The 25,926-nt window shown below is 45.1% G+C and overlaps 1 protein-coding gene across 1 annotated transcript; it reads left to right on the plus strand.

The window, feature by feature from the left end:
• The first annotated feature begins 796 nt into the window (after window positions 1-796).
• Window positions 797-25,926, plus strand: LOC103613905 (ATP-binding cassette sub-family A member 9). The gene is made up of 39 exons (XM_017730535.1): window positions 797-1,211; window positions 3,930-4,042; window positions 4,525-4,735; window positions 4,967-5,125; window positions 5,672-5,772; window positions 6,312-6,538; window positions 7,404-7,542; window positions 7,952-8,137; window positions 8,671-8,803; window positions 9,206-9,371; window positions 10,060-10,118; window positions 11,071-11,181; window positions 11,602-11,777; window positions 12,099-12,218; window positions 12,575-12,713; window positions 13,287-13,377; window positions 13,950-14,089; window positions 14,532-14,651; window positions 15,211-15,370; window positions 15,616-15,782; window positions 16,212-16,339; window positions 16,520-16,657; window positions 17,523-17,636; window positions 18,153-18,323; window positions 18,478-18,591; window positions 18,785-18,892; window positions 19,468-19,536; window positions 20,087-20,178; window positions 21,010-21,130; window positions 21,467-21,581; window positions 21,840-21,931; window positions 22,715-22,878; window positions 23,391-23,466; window positions 23,949-24,043; window positions 24,615-24,734; window positions 24,974-25,114; window positions 25,282-25,361; window positions 25,454-25,509; window positions 25,635-25,926. The coding sequence occupies exons 1-39, from the start codon at window positions 1,193-1,195 to the stop codon at window positions 25,722-25,724; spliced, it is 4,821 nt and encodes a 1,606-aa protein (XP_017586024.1). The 5' UTR covers window positions 797-1,192; the 3' UTR covers window positions 25,725-25,926.

Below are 25,926 nucleotides of genomic sequence, written 5' to 3' on the forward strand. Positions count from 1 at the left end.
TCCTGCTGCTGCTCAGTGAAGCCCTGAGGAGTTGGGGTCCCACCTCAGCAGCAGGGCCAGGAGCAGGATGGGAAACCCCAAGGAGTGCTTGGAGCAGGTTTTTGTGCAGCAGGAGACTGCTTCATTTCTATGTGAAAAAGCATTTTCTGTAGATAATGTGCAGTCAGGGCAGGGCTTCCCACAGCTGGGTCCCACACTGAGGCGCAGGTTTTGGTCAGAAAAGTGCTATTTTTTGGTAAGTGCATCTCAGATGGGCTTTTTGCAATCATGAGGAGCCTTCCCCATTGCTCCCCTGCTGCCCAATGCGAAGGGATGCCAGAAAGCGCTTCTGCTGCTCTCCTAAATGAGCTCATGCCTTGAAAATGAGTAAATCAGCAGCTGCAGCAGAGCCCCGACCTTTTGTTGAGCAACAAGCAGACGGCCCTTGTGGTTTGAGGCAGCTCTGCAAATCAGATGCACAATCCTCAAGCTGGGGAAGTTCCGGAACAGTCAAATTCATTTACCTCATTGAATTATCCCGTGGCCATGCACCCTTCCAGCTCATTTGGACTCCCTGGCTTGTCTGATTTCCTCGCCTCCCTGTTTTGACTGCAGATCCACTGGAAAGATGTTTTGTTTTTAAAAGCCCAACATGCTCCATCCTGCTTCCAGCTGTGTGGCAGCTGCTGGAAAAGCAATTAAAAGGAGTGGAAATTGGGAAAAAAACCCGCTCAAAGCAATGGGGAAAGGAGAAGGAGGAACTAAAATCCCGTTGGTCCTGGGATGCAGGATTTGTCTCAGCAGAGGAAGGAGCATTTGCTGAGTCAGGCTCTGGGCACGATGGGGACAAGGCAGCAGAGTTTTCCCTCTGGAGAAGCTGTGACAGGGACAAGGTGGCTTTGCCACCTCTCAGGAGTGAAGGTTTCCCCCTCCCAGGCCACCCCAACTCTGCTGCCTGGTGGGAACCTCTGCAAGGGTTGAGTTAAATCCTCCAAACCGTGGTGTAAACATCCCCAGGCCCCGGGCCAGCTGGTTGTAGGTGTTGTTCCAGCGTTGGGTCATCGCTCCAGAAGCTTTGGGAGGGTTTGCCCGGGCAGTGACGTCAGGCTGGACAGGGGCATGGCCACCGGGGTGGGCCAAGCAGCTGAGCGTCCCCGGGGCTCAAAAGGGACAGGAGCCCGGACACCTCGGAGCTGGAGGAAACCTTGTCCCAATGGAAAACACACCATCAGGTAAGGAGCTAGATATTTCTCCTTTTTTAAAGGGAAAACTAGTTTAGAAGCAGAGATGGAAAAATTCTCCCCGGGGCAGTTTCATGCAGGGGTTGAGTTTGATGATTGATTTTTCCTAATTAATGCTTTATGATGATGAATGCATAAAAGTTGCACCTTCCAGCTCTGTTCTCTGGTGGACTACAAGTTCACATCAAAATATTTTAGAGGCAAAGGAGCAAAAATACTCAGCTTTTCTGGGTGTGTATGGATTTTGGGTCTCCTCGTGGATGGGCTTTGGCTGCAGGTGAAGAGCTGCAGGTTGAGCACTGGGTGATGATCCCTCCCTCTGCTCTCCTCCTCCTGCCTTGCTGTCACTAAAGGCACCTAAAAATGCAAAACCCCCAAATTTCACTTCTCTGTGTGAGCTGAAGTGCTGAGCTTTGATGAAGGGTAGGCTTAGAGTTGTTATTTTCAAGTTGAGAGTAGGAAAAAACAACCTGTTTGAAAGTTTGTGTGTTGGAGTGGAGTCAGTGCAAATCTCTTTTAGATTTATCAGGTGCAAGCACAAAAACCTGCAGGAACTGGCAAACAGGAGAGGGTGGAAAGAGCTCCTCTGCACTCTCCACAAGCAGGGCTTAATCCTTGGCTCTGGGAAAGGCAGTGGACCCTCTGGGAAGTGTGAGATGCAGCGTGGATTGCTCCCTTTGAACCCAGCATTGAGAGGCTCCTGAAGAGCAGCTTGATTATAGGAACTAAAATCAGAAACTCCTCAAATACTTCAGGTTGGAAGGGACCTTTAAAACTCATCCAGTCCAACCGCCCTGCAATAAGCAGGACATCTTCAAACAGACCTCAGTAAGTTCAATTTATAGAGGAAAATAATCTGAAAAGGTGCCAAAGAGGAATTCCCCGAGATAGTAAATAAAGGGATTACATGGGATGTGCCTTGCCGGGATAACTTCTGGTAGAGCAGAGCTGCACACAGGATCCAGCAAAAGTTCTTGCAACACGTTGGCAGTGTGTTCCTGGAGAGCAGGAAGTTTGGATGCATTTAATGAGCCCCAGGAGACATCCAGCTTTACAAGTGATGCTCTTTACTGGATTAAAGTTTCCCAAACATCGTTGCCTCCAGATCAGTTTCTGATGTGTTTATTTTGCCTTCTGAATCTGAAGTTTTGAGCCTCAGGCCTTGCAGAGGATTCTGTCTTGCTTATGTTTTTTACCTTTTTGATAATTATCGAATAGATTAATTAGATGCCTAATTTGAAGTTAATAATAGCTAATATTTATTAGGTATCTGGTTGAAAGTTAAATTCTACAGCATTTGTAGGCAGCATCACCTGTTTGAATTCCTGGCTTTAGATTTGGCTCCCAATGGTATTTGCTTCTTGCTCCTCAGGCAAAAAGTCAATTCAAACTGGTACAAACTTAGAATTTTCTAAAAGTTTTAGATTTGCTCCATCATTTTTAAAATTAAGTGCTTGTTGTGACTGTAGAAATTCAGTGCATCTTTTAAAGACCATCATATTTTCCTTGTTATCCAAATATCACCACCCTTTGTTTACTGCCCAAACATCCTGGGCTGAGCTGCTGCTTTCAGTTCACAACTGAAATCCAGACCTGGGCAAATAAACCAAAGGAACACTTCCTAGAAATCCCTTCCTATTTACCTTTAACCTTCAGTGCAGGGAGCAGTGGGGAAGCGTGGGAGGAAGCTGCAGGCAGGGAAAGCAGAGCAGCAGGAGATAAGATAAAATAAGCCCTGGGATAACACTCAGAAGGTAAACAGGGATCCTGAATCCCTTGCCCCTGCAGTACACAAATATTTAATTCTTCCGAAAAACAAGTTCTGAAGGGAACAGAGTAGTGGAACCCTTTATTAACTCCAGCTGCCCAATCCGTGAAATCAAGAAGCGATGTCCAAGGGGAATGGAGCACTCTGAGGTTGCTTTGATTTTAGGTTTCAGCCATTTTGGAGGATTAAACCACAAAAACATGTTGGGAGGTTCCTTGCCCTGCTCCCCTGGGAAGGGGGTGACACCCATGGCTCTGAACTTGCTCCTGTTCCTGCTGCTTGGCCACGTGATTAAATCTGGAGCTGAAATGAATATCTCAAAGAAATACTCCTTGCTCAGTGTTTGGGAGGGTATTAAGGAGCACATGGGTGTTCTAACGCTGCCCTGCTCTAACTGCACTGAAGTTCCTTAATATTTAGGTGAAAACAGAGCAAACTGGTCTCTTACCAGCCTGGCGAAGGCAGGCAGTGGCAGCAGCTATTTTAGGCTGTTTTCAGCACCTCCTCAGTGTTTGTAACGTGATTCAGGGTCTGGTTCAGAACCCAGAGCACGTGAGTGGTGGTTTGCCAACAAACCACGTGTCTGAGGCAAGGCATAAATTCACTTTCTGCAGTGAAGTGTGGAACGGGAGCAGTTGTCTCATTCCAAAAAGCTTCTTCGGGTTGAGGAAGGATGAACCTGGGTGAGGAGGGATGAATCTGGATGAGGAAGGATGAATCTGTGCACGTGGGAGAGGCAGCTGAGTCCAACCCAGCTCTCTGTTCCCTTGCATGATCTTGGACTATTTCCTTTGAATCTTAGTTGTCCAAAGTTGAGGAGACAAGTTCTCCTCCTTTGGCATATTATTGGCTTCCCCTGAAGTGATATTTACCCAGGTAAGTATATGAGCTCCCAGTGACCTGTTTTGTTCTAAATGATATCATTTTCTTTCTCATCTTAGCCGGAAAAATGCAGGCAGTATCCAAGAAAGCCTCGCAAATATTTCAGCAAACCTGTGCTCTCCTGTGGAAAAATCTTCTTCTGGTGTGGAGGATGAAGGCCAAAAGTTTTCAGGCAAGTGTCAGTCCTTCCAAAGGGAAATCAGGATTTCCACTACAAAGTATTTTCACGCTGCATTGTTTTTGTGTGAGGGGATATGAGAAGGCTCAGCTGTGGTTCCCTGGGAAATGTCAGCAGTTCCTTCTTCCTGTGACACTACAAATGTGCCTCGTGACAAAGCTGGCTGCTTGCTTTTGGTTGTTGATCCTGCCCTGTCCAGAGGAACACAATGTCCAATTCATGGCTGCAGTGTCAAATTATCCACAGACCTCGCTGGCTCCGGGACTGAGAAAACATGTTTTCCATCTGAAACCTTCCTCAGATTCTAAAACCATCACACCTGTGGGACAGCTCTCCCTCATGCCCAGGGAAAAGGCCGGAGGAGCTGGACTGGGCAGTGGGGTCGGAGCAGGGTTAGAAGGGTCCTGGAGGAGCCTCCCCACAACAGCAATTCCCTGGGCTGCCCTTCACCTCTGCATTTCCTTCCTTCCCTCCAGGAATGGGTGGCATCGCTGGTTTTCCTCTACATCCTGAGGGACTCAGCAGGTCTGATCATGTACTACCCCACCCAGGAGTTCCCCTACAAATTCCTGGGGCGCCTGGACGAGCCGGCCTTCAACGCCACGGGGGTGACACTGATGTACACCCCTGCAACCAACACCACCAGGAGAATAATGGCCAAAGTGGCTTCCAGCTCCGCACTGAGGGGTAAATGCTCTTAAATCCATGTTCCAGCTGCAGTGTCTGAAGTGGCCCTGACCCACCCAAGTGGTGGGGAGGGACAAGAGCATTTGTCCCACATGGTTTTTGAGGGAACAAATGGTGGTGATGTCCATTTTCATTGTTGCCTGAATAATCAGAGTTTCAGAGAATAATCAGAGCTGTGCTGGTGTTATTCTTTTCTTTTTTTTAAATATTATTTATCTATTCTAATGGCAGGTTTAATAATAGAAGAGATGGAAAATGAGAAAAAAATGGAAGAAAAAGGAATTTTGGAGGATGAAACTATTGGTGTGGTTTTTAAGGATGACTTCTCCTACACTCTCAGATTTCAAATGGGCAGAGCGGTGTTTCCCAATGAAGGCTTTGAGCACATCGGTAACAAAATAAATGAAACCACAGGCTTTGATTTTGCTTTAAAAACTGTTTAGCTGGATTTCTGTGCTGCTGTGCCGCCCCGAAGGGATGGAGGCTGCATGTGCCAAATGGCTCAAGAAAGACAGGAGTTAACATTTGAGGGTTCATGTCTGTAAAAGGAAAAAAAAATCAGAGAAAAAAGCTTGAAGAACATAAATGTCATGTACAGTCAGAGAATCAGAGAATCCCAGAATGGTTTGGGTTGGAAGGGAGCTTGAAGATCATCCTTTTTGTCCCTCTCCCTTTCATACCTTATAACACATCAAATCATGCCTGGAAAGGAGAACTGTGTGTGCATTAATGTCCCTCTAACATACAGTGCATGGCCAGAGATTTAACACATTAAAAGGTAAAAGGCTGAGTAAAACCCAATCTTGATTTCCTGACACTTGGGTAAAACACATTTGCAACCCCACGTGTTATGCACAAGTACTTATATGCACAAATATATGGAAAGGTATTCATTAATATTGATTAATTCTTTTTAAAAATTTGTTTCCCCAACAGAAACCTGCTGGGATTTTTCAGCAAGTCACTGCAAAGTTCCTCTGTACTGGTATGGGGGGTTCCTCTCTGTGCAGTCCAGCATTGATGCAGCAGTCATAGAAGTAAGTGTGCTCGTGATGGAAAATACATTTGCTGTTCTTTCCAGAGTTCTGTGTGAACCTAAAAACCAAACAGTCAGACAAAAACCAAGAAAACCACCAAGCCAGTTGATGTTTCCATCCCTAAAAGTGTCCAAGGCCAGGCTGGACGGGGCTTGGAGCAACTTGGGATAGTGGAAGGGGTCCCTGCCCACGGCAGGGGTGGAACAAGGGGATCTTTAGGGTCCCTTCCAACCCAAAGCATTCTGGGATTCTGTGATACTCTGATTTTTTGTGATCGTTAACTTCTTAAATACTTAGTGTAATTCAAACTTTAAAAGAATGACAGATCATTCTCATGGCTTGAGGCAGTGAATGGAACAAGGATTTAATAGTGTTTATTGCAAGTCAGTACAAAAAGATACTAAATCCTGGTTATTTGCTTATAAACATAACCTTATTACTGACAAACTCATCATTTTAATGCTTATAACCCCCTGTCTGGTCTGATGTTGACTGTTTCACCGCAAAAATGACATTAATGACTGATTTCTTTTCTTTAGATGAAAACCAACCACTCTGTCTGGAAAGAAATGAAGTCAATCACTGGAGTTCATCTGAAAACCCCCATGATGAAACCTCTGTTTAAACTGGATTACCTTTGGTTCATCATCTGTGCCATATTGAGCTACTGCCCATACATGCACTTTTTATCAGTGAAAGTTCTCAAGGAGAAGAAGAAGCTGAAGATACTGATGAGAGCAATGGGTCTGCAGGATATTGCCTACTGGTAAATCTCAGAAATTAATCTGTAATTACAGGGATTATTTTATCAACTGTATGGAGCAACCTGGCCTGCTGGAAGGTGGCCCTGCCCATGGCAGGGGCTGGAATTAGGGGATCTTTGAGGAACCATTCTGGGGTTCTCTTTGCTGGGGGACCTCTATTTCCAAGCCTGTTGCTCTGAGACAGGTTTTTTGTAGTTGTTTTGTTGCTCTTCTCCCACCAAAAAGGAGGAGGAGCCCTCCTCGTGGAGCAGGGGTGTGTGTAGCAGGGTTCTGGCTGTGGAGGGGTTGTTTGCCTTGTGGATGCACGCAGAAAAAGTGAAGGAACAGCAAATTCTGGAGAAACCCCTAAATGATGAAGCAGAGGAGGGACACAGGGTCTATCCAAACAGGCTTCCTAATCCATCTGGGCATGAATATTTCAGATGGTTCAGAAGAACACGTGGATAAAAGGTCCTGGCTGCAGATTCTCTGTGTCCCTTTGCTGCCATCGCTGCATCTGCAGAGATCTGGGCACATGCAAGACCTGAGCTTGTGGAAGAACTTCTTTCCTGAGCAGTAACCAAGCACTGAACAGGCTGCCCAGAGAGGGTGTGGAGTGTCCCTCACTGGAGATACTCCAGACCCATCTGGACACATTTCTGTGCCACGTGCTCTGGGATGACTCTTTCTGAGCAGAGATGTTGACCCTCTGTGTCCCTTCCAACCCGACCCTTCATGTGACTCTCTGGTATTTGCAGTCCAGTCTGGAAATTGTAAATGGATAGAATTACAAAATATTTGAATTAAAAACAATTTGTCTTGTATTGGCAATGTCAAGGCAAGTGTTGTCATGCTCAGGAACAAAAATAACTGTGCCTTCCTGTGTAGGTTATCCTGGAGCTTGCTGTACACTGTGTACGTCTCCATCACAGCCAGTCTGCTGACCTGGGTCACCCTGAGCGAAGTTTTGGATCACAACAGCTTTTTGGAAGTGTATTTTTTTTATTTCTTTTATGGCACGGCATCTGTAAGTCTGCTTTTGTATTCTTATATGATGCACCCTTTTTTTTCCTGTCTCCTAATTAAAATAGCTGAAAGACTGCAGAGTTTTCTAGGGCTGGTGTTATATGAGAAAGTAACAAAAATACATTGCTGTGATTTATTGTTATTGTTTGTAGGCTATTATATCAATCCCATTACATTTTGTGAGATTCTGACTCAAAATCAGAGGAAAGAGAGGTGCTAAAATGAGGCTGGGAGTGATTTGTCTGTCCCTATAAAACTGCCCTAAATCTCAGAGCTGTCTGCTAAACAAAACATCTGTAGGGAACAACTGAAACTCAGCTGGATCTCTAATTTTGTTCCTATTTTCATGTTGTTTTTTTTTAATTGCAGCAGAAATGCATCCTGCTAACTATTGGTTTTCTCTGCTGCAGATTCACTTCACTTTCCTGCTCAGCTCGTTGCTAAAGCAGCCAAATATTTCCAGTTTTGTGGGATTTCTCCTTCACATCCTCGTTGGGTCACTGGGCTTTTTGACATTGTTTGAAAAACTGCCACGGGCTTTGGAATGGATTTTAAACCTCTTCAGTCCTTTTGCCTTCGCAGCTGGTCTTTCAACGGTATGTCCAAAATAAAACCAGTGCTCATCACAAAAGCTCAGCCCCCAAAATTCTGCCAGAGAACAGCAAAACCCAAAATTTGCATTGCCAGAACAACCCAGTCGCCCCCCTCCACTTTAGATGCTTTTAAAAAGAAAACTTGGCTCCAAAAAATCTGTGCTAATTCGTGGCAAAGATGGTTGGACACTCAGCTGCATCAGGAATTTTGCTGCAACAAATTTAAATCTCTCTGAAAGGATGGCAGCGGTGAACGCGGTACCAAGAGCTGCAGGAACTGGGAGGGCTGGAAGTGCTGCCTTTGCAAACAGCACGTGCAGCTCTCTGTAACTTCTGCTTGATTTGAAATTCAGCTTACTGAAGCATTTCCAGGGCTTGTGGTCATCACAAACCCTTTGCCTCCTTAGAAACAGTGTCGTGATCACGAGTGAATTGGGTTTTTAGTGAAAATGGCTGTGATGACACAGCAGTGAAGTGTTTCTGCCTGAAGGAAATGTTGCATCTGAATTGTGCTTTTTTTTTTTCCCCTCCCCTAGATGGTAAAACTAGAAAAATATGGACCAGCATTTAGCCCAGAGTTGTACCCTTTCTATAACCTGTACCTCATCCTGAGCTTTGACAGTGTCTTGTATTTCCTGCTGGCCATCTACTTTGATAAGGTTTTGCCTGGTGAGTGAAAATGTGAGGGGCAAAATGCAAACTTCCTTGCTTTTTTTCTACAATTCTCTGCTTTTTAGGGGAAAAGTTACCAAAGGGGTGGTGGGAGGAGAGAAAACTGTAACCCTGCAGTAAGGCACTGAGATCCTGCTCCAACAGCCCTGGCCACGGGGGTTGGAAGGATGTTGTAGGACTTGATCTGATATTTTGGAACCAAAGAGGTTGTAAATGGATTATGCCCCACCTGCTTTTACAGATATGGACAACTTAAACTGCAGAATTTATCAATTCTTTCACTCTGCTGAAGTTCACGCTCTGCAGCTACCGGGGAAGCGCTCCTGGGCTGGGCATTTGTCAGAGTTGACAGATGGAAGTTTTGGGGTTGATATTTCACCTTCTCTGTCTCTGATTCAGGCAAGTACGGGGTCCCACATCCTCCTGCCTTCTTCCTGAGACCCTCGTACTGGCTCAAGCGCAGCAGTGGGTACGTGGGGGTGAGAGCTGGCAGCAGCCATGACCCGGTTCTGGCCAGTGACACCGAGCCAATGCCACTGGGCTTTGATGGGAAGGAAGCCATCAGGTAAGGAACTCCTTTGGCATGGAAAATAGAGCTCTGCATGGGTTGTTTGGCTCTAGAGAGCACAGCCACGCTGCACTGGTGAGTGTGAGGCTGTCAGCTGGCATTATAGATAAGATGAATGCAAATATGTGAAAGGGAGGGGTTGTTCAGTTTCATCCCACACCAGAGCTGGATTTGAACATTTATTGGTTGTGGGGCATCCTCCAACTCCCTGCCCTGCACTTTCCTCTCAGCATTGAGTCTGTTCCCTTTCCCCATCATCTTTAAGCAGAGTGTGCTGCATAAAATGCTGCTCTGTCCATCCTCACAGGGCTGGGTGGGCTCGTGGCTGGTGCTGCCTGCTGGTTATTACCAGAAAGCAAACCAAAATCTGCCAAAATAATAGCTAGGTCATCACTCTAAATTAAATAACCACAGGGTATCTCGTTCCCTCGAGCCTCCTGCTTCATTCTTAAGTGTTCCTCGAGTTTGGCTTTGAAACCTTTTAACAGCTTTTAGAAAAGTACAGGACCTAATCCTGCTTTAAAGGCACCAGAAATGAATTACATCAAGTGATTCCTGTTACAGGACCAGTTTGAGGAGGAGGTTGGGAAATATTCTCCCAATAGTTTTCAAAGGTTGTTTTGAGGCAGAGGAAACAGCCCCAAATTTTGATTCTAAAAGTAATGGCTTGCTTGCTTTTCTTTAGACTAAACAATATTAAAAAAATATACAAGAAGAACAACAAGAGCACTGAAGCTTTAAAGGGTAAGGAGAGGCTTTGTAATTCTTTTATTCGTTTTTCACTAGATAAGAGCCCAAAGTGTTTTGAAACGTGCTGTTGGCTGTACTGAATTCTGCCTCTGGGCCTGTTCAATTGCATTGTGCAATGGTTATTTCTGTTGGGGTAAATTACTGGCAAATTTCTACCAGGTCCTTATCTCCCTGTTCCCGCCAGGAAAATCACTGTTTATTATTTTTCCAACAGCAGAGGTCTCCTTAAAAGCTGTGTTTTTGCAGTGATGAACCACTCTAGAAATCCCCTGTCAAACCTCCCTTTCAAAATGTAAACTATTTTGGGCAAACTTAGGATTTTATGGCCAAAATTGCTGTCCCTCCTTGAGCTGTGTTCTCCAAGCGCTTGCCAATTCAAATAGTTGACACAGTAAAGTCATGGGGTATTTGTTGAATGCCTTTAACAAGAACTCCAAGTGAAAATATCAAAAATGAAAAATATTAAAATATTAAAAGTATCAATATGGCCTCAAAAGTTGATACTGAGTGGAAAAAAACAAACAAACACAACCTGAACAACCCACAGGAAGACAAAGTGGTTTTTTAGAAAGAAAATGAGGTAGCAAAGTCTGGCTGCTTTCAAGTAAGTCTTGAAATCTCACATGTTGGAAAATCTGAGGGCTCTTCTCTTCCTGAGGACTATTTCTTAAGCCACACTAAAATAAAATGTTATGAACTTCGTAGAAAACTGAAGTTGAAATTCTTTAGATATTGAAGATAACACATTTGTTCCTCCAATTCAGTCAAGACATGATTCCCTTCTAAGCTTAGGCCTAACTCCTGCAGAACCAACCTGTGCTTTTGGATGTGGTTTTGCCTCTCAGCTTCTAAAGAAATGTCACTTCTGTCACCTGTGGGAACAGCTACAGGTCCAAGTCTACTTCTCACACACTTCCATCCTACTGTTGTCCTATTTTTATTCCAGGTTTGTCCTTAAATATCTATGAAGGCCAGATCACTGCACTGCTGGGTCACAGTGGATCTGGGAAAACTGCTCTGTTAAATGTGCTCAGCGGATTTTCCAAGCCTTCGGCAGGTAAGATCATGGGCCTGGATGCTGAGGAGGAGGAACTGTTCATTTTTTCAAGTGTAAGGGGGAAATATACAAAAAACCTCCAAGTTTTCCCTAAGTCATTTGTGCTGGGTTGTTGTCAGGGCAGATTTCCCCTTCAACACGAGCTCCAGGGATAATGGATCCCTTATGGATACGCTCCTGTGTGCATCATGCACAGATGGTCATTTGTCCATCTGGATGGCCTGGTGCTTTCCATGAGCTGCACACCTATAGGAAATAAGTTTTTTTTTTTTGGTGTTCTGAAATATTTTTGAGGTGTATTAAATCTTTGGACTATCCACTTATTTTGCGTTTTCATTTCTTTAATTTTTAATTTAACACTTGAGAAACATCCATGGTGCCATAATTAATGTCAAATGTTTCATTCATCCCCCTGTGCAGGTTCTGCAATGATCTACAACTACAACGCTTCTGAAGTGTGGAATATGGAAGGAAGGCAGGCAAAGGTTGGGATTTGCCCCCAAATTAATTTGCATTTTGAAGCCTTAACAGTGAAGGAAAACCTGAGAATTTTTGCTCACATCAAGGGGATTCAGTGGAAGGAAGTAGATGAGGAGGTTGGTATGTGCTTGTCAGCCACTGACTTTTCTTCCATGTCATCTTGGGCACTTTGTGCTTTATTTATAAAAGATGATCACCTGCATCTTCTTCTGTGGAATGACAAGAAACCGAATTGAGTGGTAAAGTAGTTTTCCAGTTCTTTCTTATGTCATTAATTAAAACTCAGATTTTTCTTATTTGTCTCAAAGCAAAGCCATTTAAAGTAGGTAAGTTTGAAATCTTGAAGTTATACTCTCCTGTAATGTTTGTAGCCATTTAGGAATTAAAATGTGCCCAGTGCTTTGGAAATCTGACTCTTGTCTTCGTGTGCTCCCAAGGTGCAGAAAGTTCTCATCATGCTGGACCTCACCGACGTTCAGAATGTTTGTGCTGATGCCCTGAGTGGGGGGCAAAAACGAAAATTGTCTCTTGGAATTGCAATTTTAGGGAATCCTCAGGTGGGGACCAGTCGTGTTTATGCACACACAACGCGTACACTTTTGGGGCATAGCTTTGTGTTTTGACTTGGCACAGAGACTGTTGTGATTGTCCCCTGCCATTCCAAGGCTACTGACCCATTAATTCACTTGCTGGAAGGATTGGGGAATCTGGTTTAATTAGCCCCATATTTTGAATTAGAAGGGTGGTAATACTGCAATAGGAGAAAGAGCAATAAAAATGACCAATACTTGAGGATGCATTTTCTCCTCTGAGTGAGATCATCAAAAGCATGAAATGCATGATGCAAGCGTGGAATTAAGCCAAGTAAACACAGCTTGGAGTTGAGGAGCTCTGATCTCATTGGCCTTTGCAGGTGTTGCTCTTGGACGAGCCCACGGCGGGGCTGGATCCCTGCTCCAGGCACCAAGTCTGGAGCCTGCTGCGGGAGCGCCGCGCCGGGCGTGTGACACTCTTCACCACCCACTCCATGGAGGAGGCTGATGCTCAAGCTGGTGAGCCCGGACTGTCACTCTGGGGGGCTGCAAATGAGGGGTTTCCAGGGCAGAGCCCATGGGTGGGTCCCACTGGGACACAATCTGTGCTCGCTGGACACGCTTTGTCTGATTGACCACCCAGCCTGAGCTGGGCAAAGGCAAAAACTGGGCTGATGTGTCCCTCCAAGACTTTGCTCATGCTTCTCTTCAGGATAAATCACTCTTCTTCAGGATAAAAAACTCTTCTTCAGGATAAAGCACTTCCCACGTTATCTGGATATGTCTCTATGTCAGTAAAACTCGGTTTATTTTTCTGGATTTCACTTGACTTTATTTCCCATTTCTGTATTATTCCTGTGCTGCGTGGGGAATTCTCCACAAGCCCACAAGAATGCATAACTAAAAGAGTTAACCAGGATATTTAGGAGAAAGGCAATGGTTTAAAAAAAAAAAGGACCTTCAGCACTGGCCTGGTTTCACTCATCTCAATTTATTATTACAATGTTTGCTGTGTTCAGAAGGAGCAGAGTGAGGTCAATCTGCTGCACTCTTGTAAATCCCCCTAAATCCTTTGTATCCCTTCCTCCTTAGATCGGAAAGCTTTCCTCTCCAGTGGGAGATTACAGAATGTTGGCTCATCGCTCTACTTGAAGAGAAAATGGGGAATTGGCTATCACTTAAGGTAAAACTTTTTGGTTTGGTCATCATTCTTTTTGTGAAAAGCTTCTCATTCTCGTGAGTATTTTCTTGTAGAATCTGTGTTTCTGTAGAGTTTGTATTGACAGTAATAGAAATCCTGACAATTCATTTTAGAAGGTTTTTAAGGCTGCCAAAATTTCCCTGCATTGGACAACAAGCTGCTTTTCTTTGGAACCCAGTCCTGAAAGCTCTGAGTGAGCAGCTAAAATGACTTTGCAACCTCCTTTGTAGCTGAAAGGGGACCAGAGTGAGGTGATCTGTGGTGCCAGAGTGACGTACAATGGCTTTGATGCAAAGTTGTTTTTCTTAGGATTTTAATTCCTGAGTTCTTGGTTTAGCAGCACTGTCCAGAATCATAATTCTTAACCTCAACCATCTCTTGCATGCATGGCAAAAACAGGGCCACAGCAGATGGCTCTGAAAATTCCCACTGAAGTTCTGCCCTGTTTTGGAGGTTTCCTTATGGAAGAATCACCACTGGCTTTGGACTCCAACCTGATGATGCACCCGTTTTTTTTCTTATTTAACATTATAACAATGGCGTTTTTTAAACAGGGTGCACGTAAATGACCTGTGTGACCCAGAGCTTGTGTCATCCGTGGTCAGACAGTACATCCCTGATGCTGTGCTCAAGGGACAGATGAGGGATGAGCTGTGTTTTATGCTGCCTCTGGAAAACACTGACAGCTTCCCAGGTAAGAAACCTGTCGCTGTGCCAGGGTTTCAAAGGGAAACCCAGTGGTGGGAAAAGCAGAAATCAAAGTCACTGTGAAGGGAATAACTATATTCCTTGGTCCATAATGTGTGGGATTGGGAAGCTGCATAAATACCAGTCTTACAGAAAGCCTGCAATGCACATTGTAATTTAAATAATGCAGATGGAAAAAAGAAAATCCACCAAGTAATCTCTACAAACTAAAATCCACTGACCCTCATCTGTTTTCAGGATGGCCCATGAAAACCAAAAACACTGAATTTTTCACTACTTACCTCTAAAGAGCACAATAAACTTGTGATGACTTTTAGGCTGTGGGGATTAATGATGTGAATGCTGGAACATCCAATCTTAATTGGCTGAGTTTGTGCTCAGCACCAGCCGTGATGCCTGCGCTGAGTCTGGCTGTTTCTCCCATGCAGATCTTCTGAGCCACCTCGAGAGCAGCCTCTTGCAGGGGGTTGTTAATTATGAGGTGACCAGGACAACCCTGGAAGATGTTTTCCTGAAGCTGCAGGGTGAGGAAACCATTGATCCAGAAGGTAAAGCTTTGACTCCCTTTTGCAAGCATGGTATCCTTAGAGTTCCATATACTCATATCTTGTAATTGAATATCTAATAAATTTCTGCTAAATGTGAATTTTGGTAGGCCTAGAGTGGCAGTTGTATCCCAGTTGTCTTCAGTGAGGAATATCTTTTTGGAGAAGCCCAAATGATTCCATCTTGGCTTCCCAAAGGCTTTCAAGCACAAGAATTAAGGCTGGTGTTGGATGGGTATTTACCTTTGAAGGGTTGTGCAGCCCCAGCCAGGAGGTGGGAAGGCATAAAGTTTGCAGAAGGCATTTCCCAAGGCCAGTGAAGATCTTGGATGTGTTGCCACACCAGCCCAGGTTCAGCCAGTCTGAAGTCACCAATATAAATTCTATTCTGGATAAATTTTGGCTCCTTTTCTCTGCCCTTGTTACTTTCCTGTCTAAAAAAACATAAAAATCAAGGCGTCCCTCTGTTCAGAGCAGAAGATCCTTGATGATTGTTTGGGGTTAAAACATGTGCTTTGAAGGCTCTTTGTGGGTAATGCCATTTCTCATGGTGAACACGCAGGAGATGGAGACCTCGAGGAGAGGGATCAGGGCCTCCCGGTGTTTTCCAAGCGGGGGATCCTGGCCATGAGTGGGATGATGCTCTGGAGGCAGCAAGTGTGTGCTGTGATGAGAATTCGCCTCCTAAGACTGAAGCATGAAGGGAAGTTTCTCAGGGCCATGTAAGTACAGGAGCTCCCACCTACCCTGCAGCCCTGGAGAGGCTGAGGGAAGGTCTAAATACTGCTGGAGATATTTGGAAGCAGAGAATTAGGTGGAAAATGTTTCAAAGCTGCAGAAATAAGGGCGGCCTGAACTTACTGGGAGAGCTCTGCCTCGCTTAAGTTTTAAATCTCGCCATAAATCACACAATTACTTAAAGGTGGATTTCCCCTGGCCTCACTTACGGTCTGTTTTTCTTATCCAGATTGCTGTTATTTGGAACATTTATCCTTCCACCACTGATGGTTTTAATGCTGTTCCATCTGTGGCACAACTCCAGCAGCTGGGAAATCACGTCTAGCCCCTATTTTCTTCCCATGAAAGAGAAAATTCATAATAGGTCTACAAACCTCCTCATCTTCAATGACACAGGTGAGGAACAACGTGTGGTGGTGACTCACTTTCTGCACCAATGTGAATTTTATTATAATTGACAGAGCAACCTTGCAAATGCCCCAAATTTATAAAGGAATGTACACTGGGAGGTATTTTCCTTTGAGCAAAAGCAAATCCAGATTATGTGTAAAAGCAAATCCAGATGATGTATAAAAGAGTAATGAACCCTGCAAATTAAAAAAAAAAGCAATAAATAAGCTAAATATGAAGCATATATTTTGTTTAGCCAGTTTAATTAAAATAGAAAAAAATATAGGAAATATATATTTGCTTAGAATCTCAATATTTGGGGTATTTAACATACCTCTGCTTTGCAAGTAAGAACTTGTTTATATGAAACTGTTTATATTTAAAGATAAACACCCCTCTAATGACTCTTAATTTCTGTCCTTGACTTGATTTCAGGATCAGAAATCGAGGATTTCATTGCTGCTTTGAAGACTCAAAACATAAACCCAGAAATAGCTCTGGAGAAAAACATCACTAGCCTTCCAAATTATAATGGAGCTATAAAAATATCCCTGGAAGGCAAGGTGAGAGATATGTTTTCCTTCTTTCATCCTGTACATCAACAGGACTTTCTGAAAAGCATTTAAATGAGAGAAATAAACACGCCAGAAAAGGGAGAATATTTTTTTGGCATAATAAATAATTTCAGTAGTGCTGCTCACACCTCTCAGGGACATGAAGGAATTTTGTTTTGACATCTTCAGAGCCACCAGTTCACAATCATGTGCAGCCCAGAACCCATCAACTGCTTCCCTGTGCTCATGAACATCCTCAGCAACACCTTCCTGAGGCTCTTCAATTCCACCGCGCGCTTCCGCGTCTGGAGCAAGCTCTTCTACACGGTGAGTCCTGCCTTGCTGGGCCAAAACTAACTGGGATAGCTGAAGGGATGAGGATTGTACAGCTTGGAAAGCTGGCTGGGGGAGCAGGTTCCAAGGGCTGGGGGCAGTGGTCCCACTGCTGTTGGTTTCTGGGGGTGTTTAATGATGATTCCTCCTGCAGGTTCTGTGGGGTTTCCATACTGTAAGATATTTAAGTTTGTGCTGTGTGGAGAGAATTGGGTTTGTTCTTGGAAAAGAGAAGTTTCAGGGTGACCTAACTGTGGCCTTCCAGTCCCTGAAGAAAAGATGGAGGGAGATTGTTTACAAGGGCATGGAGTGACAGGACAAGGGGGAATGGCTTCCCAGTGAGCCAAATTGGTTTAGACTGGATATTGGGAGGAAATTCTCCCCTGTGAGGGTGGGGAGGCCCTGGCACAGGGTGCCCAGAGAAGCTGTGGCTGCCCCTGGATCCCTGGCAGTGTCCAAGGCGGGACTGAATGGGGTTTGGAGCACCTGGGATAGCGGAAGGTGTCCCTGCCCGTGGCAGGGGGGATGAAATGAGCTTTCAGGTCTCTTCCGACCAGGCCGTGCTGATGAATATGGTGGGAATACAACAGTGATCTCTGCACACCCGACCTTTCCTCAGCAACAAAAAGTTGGTCTCTATCCTCAACAATTTACAGTAATCCAAATTCTTTCTGCAAATTCTAGGATGCTAAATGTCTTGGTTTTGTTCTTTTGGCCTTGTTTTCTGTCCTTAAACACAACTGACTTACCATTAGTGTTCTTGCTCACTTGTATATTCAACCATCTTATGAGCATCGAGCCAGCCAGATTTTCCCTGGGCAGCTGTCGATTGTGGATGATTCTGAATTTCTCCCCACAGGGAGAAAGCCCAGAGCTGAAGCGCTACATTTTTTTCGGCTTATTCACCTACTTGCTGGTTTTGGCTGCTGGTTTACCTCCTCTCTTTGCGATGAGCAACGTGGAGGATTACAAGGTAAAGAGCACGAGCTGCAGGTGGTCGTACACAAGGAGTGAATGCGATGCAATGTCTGTGGAGAGCACCAGTGGTGAGGCCCTGGCACAGGTTCCCAGAGAAGCTGTGGCTGTCCCAGCCCTGGAAGTGTCCAAGGCCAGGTTGGATGGGGTTTGGAGCAACCTGGGATAGTGGAAGGGGGCCCTGCCCATGGCAAGGCGTGGAATGGAGTGATCTTTAAGGTCCCTTCCAACCCAAATCATTCCATGATTTCTGGGTAGGATGGTAGAAGAAAATCAGTCAGATGAGTACCGAAAGTGCACTTCTCTGCATCGCAGGGAACCAGCTGGGGCTCAGAATAATTTGGGTGTTGATAGAGATTTTGAGATCAGAATGATCTTTCTTCCTCCTTTTAGGAATGACGTGGTTTTAAACAATAGTCAAACCAAGAACTGGAAGTGCTCGGAAAGGAGAGGAAGGCTCAGCCAGGGCTGGGAGGAGCAAAGGAATAGAGAAGGAGCAGGGATGATGTTTCAGCTCCAGGCTCTCTCCCAGCTGCGGCTCGCGGGGCTCTTCCCCTCAGCCTACTGGTGTGGGCAGGCTCTGGTGGACATCCCGTTCTTCTGGAGCCTGATGTGCCTCATGTTTGGGATCCTGGTGCTCTTCACCCGCATCTGCCCCTTGGAGGCCAGCGCTGTGCTGACCCTGGTGAGCTCTGGGCAAAATGGGTGGAAATAACTCCCTTCCCTCATTTCACAGGAGGATTTGGCTTTAAAGAGTTTCTTTGCAATGGACTGCTCTGGGCAGGTTTTCATATATGCACAGGCACCTCCTTGTCGCTGACTGCTCTCTCTCTCTCTAGATCATTTGCCTCTTTGGTTATGGAATATCTCTTGTCCTCTTTGTTTATTTAATGGCCTTCAAATTTCGCATGGGACGAAGCAATCGTTACATTTGGTCTTTAACTTTCATTTTGGTAAGTGAGGAGCATCTTCACTCTGAAATGTTTGATTTACACACCTTGCCACTTGGGGCTTTATTTCAGATTTACATCAATAAATTTCAATTTATATCAATATTCAGCAAGACAACCTGAATCACTGACAAATAACCAGGATTTTTAGCAACAATACAGTAATACTGGAAATAGTTTTTCTGCTTTATTCCAGGTGAATTATACTGCTTTTATGAACAGTGACCATCATGAAGCACTTTACTACATCTGTATGCTGCTTCCTGTGTTTCCACCTATGGGCTGGATCACGTTCTCGGGACTAGTAAGCAAAACAACTCCTCCTAAATTCAGTAATTATCCTAATAGTGCAAACTGGCAAAGCAAGAGGCACTTCCCAAATTCCCAGCCAAAAAGAGAGAGTGAGAAAAGAAAACAGGAAAAGAGAAGTTCCAGGCTGGGGAGTGAGAGAAGAGGCCAAGATTTAACCTGTTAATCCTCTGTTTGATTGGGATATTTTTCGTTTGTTTAGTCACAAAGAGCTGCTACAGTGGCTGTATTTTGGCAGCCAGGGTGGCATGGGAGGGGAAAGGGGTGGAGTGGGAAAACCAGGGGGGAGGAAATGAGCTGGGAGAAGGTCAAAGAGCTGGGAAGAGAGAAGCAGTGACAGAAAAGGTTGACCTAACCTGACTGATTTGAGGCCCCTCTTAATTCCTGTACCCAAGGAAGCCACAACCCCTTGAGGCAGCAAGAACCAAAGAAAAAAAAGGCAGATCAAAACTCCTTTATCCCATCCTGAAGAAAAGCTGAATGTCCCTACCTGCCACACGTGCTTTGACCCTGCCCCGAGACACACCATGCTAAGGAATTTTCTAATTGACTGATCTCCCTTTCTTCCAGAATTTCATCATATATAATGATTACAGTGATTTTGAAACATCGAATCACATCTATGAGCCTGTCTTTACAGTAAGGAGGGGTTTGGAGATGCTTGCTTGGGCTGGGATGACTGTTCTGATGCAGTGAGCTTGCACTGGGCTTGTAAACTGTCCCCATAAAGAAAGAATGGGTTTTGTAGTCAAAATTTCTCATTAAGTGTTGGCAGGGGAGGCGAATTCCAAGTAATCGTGGACTTGTGCCTCGTGTGGCCCTTGGATGCCGCAAAAATGGGGCAGGGGGTTAAGTGGAGCTCATGTAGAAGGCAGAGATATTATTAATAAACTGATCATTCCAGTGCTGCTTCTACAAAAGGATGATGTGACCTCCCATCCCACAGGATGTCTGTTGGGGTGCAGCTGGATTATCTGGGCTAGAAGTGCTGTAAGAAGGCAAGACTTTTGCAAATAATCTGCATATCAGAGTGAAATGTATGCAAAGCATCAATTTAGCTTCTTCCCCTTTTCAACCTTTTCAACAGCTGAAATTAATGAGATAGGTTCCTGCATCCCTTTATAATTAAATTAATGGAGTGTGTTGTTACCTGGTCTCCATGCAAACCTAATCAATGTCTGGTTTTTAGCCGTACATCCACTGTGTGATTTTTGCTTTCCTCCTGCGCTGTTTGGAGATGAGATATGGAGAAGCAATTACAGGATTTGATCCCATCTTCAGGTGTGTCCCAGGGATTCCTTGTGAGCCACAGTTATCCCAGTCTGCAGGGTGGGCTCAGAGCTGCACAGCCAGGCAGGACCTTGACAGCAGAAGCGAGAAACATCATGTGTGAAAATTGTTTTTCAAAATGTGGATAAAGCTCATAGTTTTAGTTTTTTCAATGTTCTTGAGAGAATAAAAATTGTGATTTCAGCTTTTTTTTAAGGTTCATAGCTGAGGTTTCAGGAAAATTCCCTACAGGGGGCTAAATTATAGATCCAAATTGAAACACAAAGATTTTAACTCCTTTTCAAAGGTGTCAGTGTTGCTCCCAATAGGATGGAGACTTTCCCTAAATCTTCATCAGGCTGGGGTTGTCTAAGTGCTGTCTGCTTATCTGTCACCAACAACAAGTGACCAACCGCCTCAGTCACATGGGAAAAGACTTGTAAAAAGTATTTAATTATCAAACATTACCAAGTGTGGGGGTTAAATACCCGAACTGGTTTGCAAACCTGCCACGTGTATTTTAATTCTCCTTGAACAGATGATTGGCATGTGTGCAGCAGGGAACCAGTCAATAATTAAAGATGAAGGAAAAGCTAACACTGGCCTTTATTTTCTCAGCCATGCCAGTGGGGTGTAGTTTTCCCCCCAGGAATAAATATTTGAGCAAACACTGTCTGTGGAACAGCTCAGTGATCCTTGTGTGTCCCTTCCAGCTCTGAGTCTGTGAGCTCCCCGAGGTCAAATAAATTTTGTGTTTCGTTGGCGCTGCACTGGGAAAAAACTTATAAACACAAACCTTTCTGGAAGTGATTCCCAGTGAAAGCATCTCTCCTCCACTCATAGGATCCAGCCGAGGAGAGTGGTCACCCAGCAGAACAAGGACCACCCTGGAGAGGAACCGCCCGAAGTGCAGGCAGAGAGGGACAGGGTGCGGAGCGCGATGGCCTCGCTGCAGCAGGAGGAGGTGAATCCAATCCCAGCCCTCTGGACCGTTTCCCTTTTCATTCTCCATCATTTTCATTCTCTCATCTGCCTCTGCTTTCTTGGCTCATGCACTCAGATCTTCTGTGTGATCTCACCGTCCAGCCCATGGTCACCCTGGCACCACAAGGACTTTAGCTGGCACCATTATATTTATTCCCATTCTGCTTGTTTTCCCTTCTTTTTTTTCCCCCTCTGTTTCATGGCTTTTTAATTTAGAAATTTTCTCTTTTTCAAAGTCCTGCTTAATAGTAAGAACAGATCAGCTGTCTCGTGGGATAGGAGGAGAGTTTTTATTTCCATCTTCATATCTCCACAGGACTTGGTTGTTGTCAACAGTTTGCGCAAGGAATACGAAGTCAGGACAGCCACTTCCATCTTTAAGAAAAAGAAGAAACTTGCCGTCAAAAATCTCTCTTTTGGTGTTAAAAAAGGTTCAAGTACTTCGCTGCACTCCCTATAATATAAATGACTAAAGTCTAAAGTGACAGTCTCGTTTGGAGACAGTATTTCTATTAGAATTTTCTTGTGGGCAACCAGACCTGACGCTCTGGGCTCCTGCATTCCAAGTTTTAATTTATGGGAATAAAACAACCCTTTGTCCCACTGTACTTTTAGATATTACGTAGAATACAGGGGAGAAGTCATATCAACAATAAATATTATTAACAGTTGTTGCATATTTGTTCCAGGAGAAGTGTTAGGTCTGTTAGGACCCAACGGAGCTGGGAAAAGCACAACGATAAACACGATTTCTGGAGGTGTAGCAGTGACTGCTGGGGAGGTAGGTGGCTCCTTTAGAGCAGCTGCAGAGATGACCTTGATGCCTTTAAAAGTTAAGGATGCGATAAGGCAAACCAGCAACATCTCCTTACAGTCAGGGGATTTATGGATGTTTATGTACAATTTGTGTGTCCTGGATATTTACAGAGCTGAGAAGAAAGTGTTGATTTATGCCAAGCATAAATTCTAGTGTTCAGCAAAGTCAGTGTTACAGATTTAAGAGTTTGAGCAACAGCAGATCTTCAGCTGGCATTGGAAACCCATTGTGAAATGTCACAAGCCCTGTAAGAAAAGTTGACATCTAAAAAAACCCAAAAATAACACTCTCCATAAACAGCCTTGCAAAACCAGGAAATTGAAAACGAATGTGAGCAGTGCTGGGCCAGTAACAACCCATCACTTAATTATGTGCAGAATGATTAATGGCATGTGCTGGGGGAGGGGAAATGCCATTGCTGTTACAGATTTGGGACTGAAGGTTGGAAATAGAAAAGTGTTAACTGGGAAAAGACAGTCTGATGTTGGTAACATTACCCAAAGTGAAAAGGCAGATGGAGCAGGATCACCCTGCCCATGGAGCCACACAGTGACCACTCACAAGTGGCTACTGACCCCACAACTGCTTGGCTTGTCCAGTTGGACGGGGCTTGGAACAGCCTGGACTGGTGGAAGGTGTCCCTGCTCATGGCAGGGGTGGGATGGGATGAGCTCTAAGATCCCTCCAACCCAAACCACCCCGTGATTCTGTCACCCCACAACTACAGAGCTGTGTGTGTTGGTGCAGGTTCTGCTCAGGGGCCGTGATGCAGCCCCCCCATGCCTGGGGGCCCTGGGCTGGTGCCCACAGAAGGACCCACTCTGGCCACACCTGACGGTGCTGCAGCACCTGGAGGCCTTTGCTGCTGTCAGAGGGATGAGGGAAGAAGATGCTGCTCTTGCCATCAGCTGGTAGGAAGCAAAACAATCTCATCTCTTTGTGGTCTCTCCCTCCAGAGGCAGGGAACCTTCCAGCCCAATCACTCTGATTTTGTAGTGTGGGGAAGGGTTTCTCTGTTAGCAAACCTGCCTTGTGTGGTTAAGAGACAGCACCTTCAGTGCTTTTCACCTTAGAGAGGTGGCTTCTCCTGATGAGGTCTGCTATTTTATACTGTTCTCAATCACTTGTCAATGAAGACTGTAGCCCAGGCTTACCTGGGAAAATTCAGAAAAAAAAATTCAAACTTGCCCCAGTTCATGGCCAGTTCCATGAATAACTCATTTCTCTCATTAGCTGCACTTCCTACCTTGAATTTCTGCAAAAATTCCTCAATTTACCATCCAAGCTGGGAGCAAAATCACCAAGTAGCCCAAGGTGATGGATATCAACCCAAACATGTCAGTGTCTGGTTCCTCAGCACCCTGACCACAGAGTTTGTACACCAAGAGGTCATTCAAGGCTTTTCCCTTTCCATTCCCCACAGCACAGGAAGGGCCTTGGATCTCATGAAGCATTTCAAGACCCCTGCTAGGAGTTTATCTGCTGGAGAAGCCAGAAAGGTGTGTGTGTGTTGGTTTTGTCTTTGCTACTTGAGCGAACCCTGCTCACTCTTCCTTGGACGTGGTGCACAGGAAACCTTCAGCTGAGTGGGTTCCTGGCATCATTTGTTTTCATCAGTACCTTCTGAATCCAGCCTGGCAGGATTCCCACCCACCCCTCTCTTTTCCCACTCTCCTGCACTGTGTGTTTAATAAGTGCTAACCACAAATTGGATTTACAATCATCTCTTCGCGCCCCACCACTTACATCTGCCAGTAAATGGGATGGAAAACCACTTTCACATCTTTGGCAGGCTCAGGAAAATCTGATTTTGAGAGATTAAAATGTTAACTGAGAACACCTAAAGTGGGGTTTTTTTAAACCCTGTTCCTCCTGTACTTTGGAATCAAGAGCTTCAGCTTTGAAAAATTCATGGGGATTAAGATGCACCAGTTTTGCAAGTAAATAAAGGAGCCCTGACATCGTGTTGTTCCCATTCCAGCTGTCTTTTGCTCTGAGCATCCTGGGAGACCCGATGGTGATGCTTTGGGATGAGCCATCCGTGAGCCTGGACCCCAAAGGGCAGCGCCGCATGTGGTGAGCAGCCCTGGCTCGGCAGAAATGGGAGCTCTGGACAGATTGAACAGGATGGGCCTCACCCTCCCTGTTGTAGGAACTCTTGGGCCATGGTGACGGAGTAGATCTGTCTTTCCCCTTTTTCCTAATGCCAGGGGATGGGGAGAACTTGCTGAGCTCCTCACTCAGCTGGCAGCAAGCCCTGTAATATAATGGTCATTAACACACTCCCAAAAAATCTCAGTAGACACCAGCTGAACCCATGTGTTTGGTACAAAAGACACAAATTTCTGTTTTCTTCAGAGCAAGAGAAAAATTGTGGGTGGTTCTCCCTTTAGGCATCCAGCCCTGGGGTTTGCTTTAGCTTTCCATCACCACTTTACACCGTCAGTGTAACACTGGGGGGACGCTGACATGACAAATCGCAATATGGCATTGGCGTCCACGTCATCTTTAAACGAGAAAACTGAAGTCTTTTAAATAGTTGTCCACTTTTAATAATTTTTAAAAATTGTTTCTAGGGAGGGAGACATAGACCAGGAGATTTTCTGTGGCTCTTCCCGGGAAGTGACTGTGATCCCTCTGTTCCCAGGAAAATGATTCAGGCCTCCATGAAGAGCAAGGAGAGGGCAGCCATCCTCTGCACGCAGTCCCTGGAAGAGGCGGCGGCGATGTGCGACCGCGTGGCCATCCTGGTGTCCGGCCGGCTCCGGTGGGCACCGGGAGCAGGGGGCTTAGTCTGGGCGGTTGTGGGGTGTGTTTGGTTTCTTTAATTCTTAATCTAATGGAAAATACTGGTTTGGATCCTCCCCAGTGTGTAACAGTCAGTGTTGTGAGGAGGTAGCACAGTATAAACTGATGAATAAGAGGACGTACAGCTACTCCTCAACACCAGCGATTGATTTATTTGCTGGTTATGGTGGTTTGAGCAATGTTTTCCCCCCTCTGCAGGTACATCGGTTCCCTTGAGGATCTCAAAAGTAAGTTTGGCTCAAGTTACCACCTAGAACTCAAAATGACAGACGTGGGGCAAAGCGATGCTGTCCACACCGAAATGCTGAACCTCTTCCCCCACGCAGCTCGACAGGAAAGGTCAGTGTCCATGTGCTGCACACCAGCCTGGATTTGGGCTGGGATGCTCTTTTCCTGCTACTGACCTTGCTCAGGGATTTACCTGGAGCACAGTTACCCCACAGACCCCCCCAGAATTTGATGCTGAGTCACTAGATGAAGAATTCATTTTTTTATTACTTTTTCAGGACTTCTTCCTTGCTCACCTACAAGATTCCAGTGGCAGATGCACTGCCTCTGTCCAGGTCTTTCTCCAAGCTAGAAGCAGGTAAAAGGAAACAATCAGTTAAATAAGGAAATCACTTAAAAATTGTTTATATGGATTTGGTTTTTAAGGATGCTTTCTCTATCCCTCTGCAGCTAAACAGAATTTCAAGCTTGAGGAGTACAGCTTGTCACTGAACACTTTGCACCAGGTAGGCTGATGCAGGAGCTCCAGGTTGGGAACTGCCTGTGGAAAAGGAAGAAATAACCTGTGACCAGCACAAAAACAGCCAGTCCATGGCAATGATGAGGTTGTTTCCACTGTGTCCCGTTGCAGGTGTTTGTAGACCTCACCAGGGATGCAGAGGAGCAGGACCTGGAGGTGGCATCCAATGGGGCTGTAGAGCAGAGACCCCTTCACCCCTGAGTCTTGGAGCCCCGGTGGGAAATATTCCATGTATTTCACTGGTGTTACTGAATTTCATCAGTGCTGCTGACACCTGTGATCAGCTGCAACCCCAGCACTCCATTCCCCATATCACAACACACACACCCTGCAGGTGTTCTTCTGCCTCACAGAGAGAAAAAGAGTTACTATTTTAATAAATAAAGCCTTTATCCTTTGACAA

Source organism: Corvus brachyrhynchos, unplaced genomic scaffold (genome assembly GCF_000691975.1).
Source record: "Corvus brachyrhynchos isolate BGI_N302 unplaced genomic scaffold, ASM69197v1 scaffold340, whole genome shotgun sequence".
Classification (NCBI taxonomy): Eukaryota; Metazoa; Chordata; class Aves; order Passeriformes; family Corvidae; genus Corvus; species Corvus brachyrhynchos.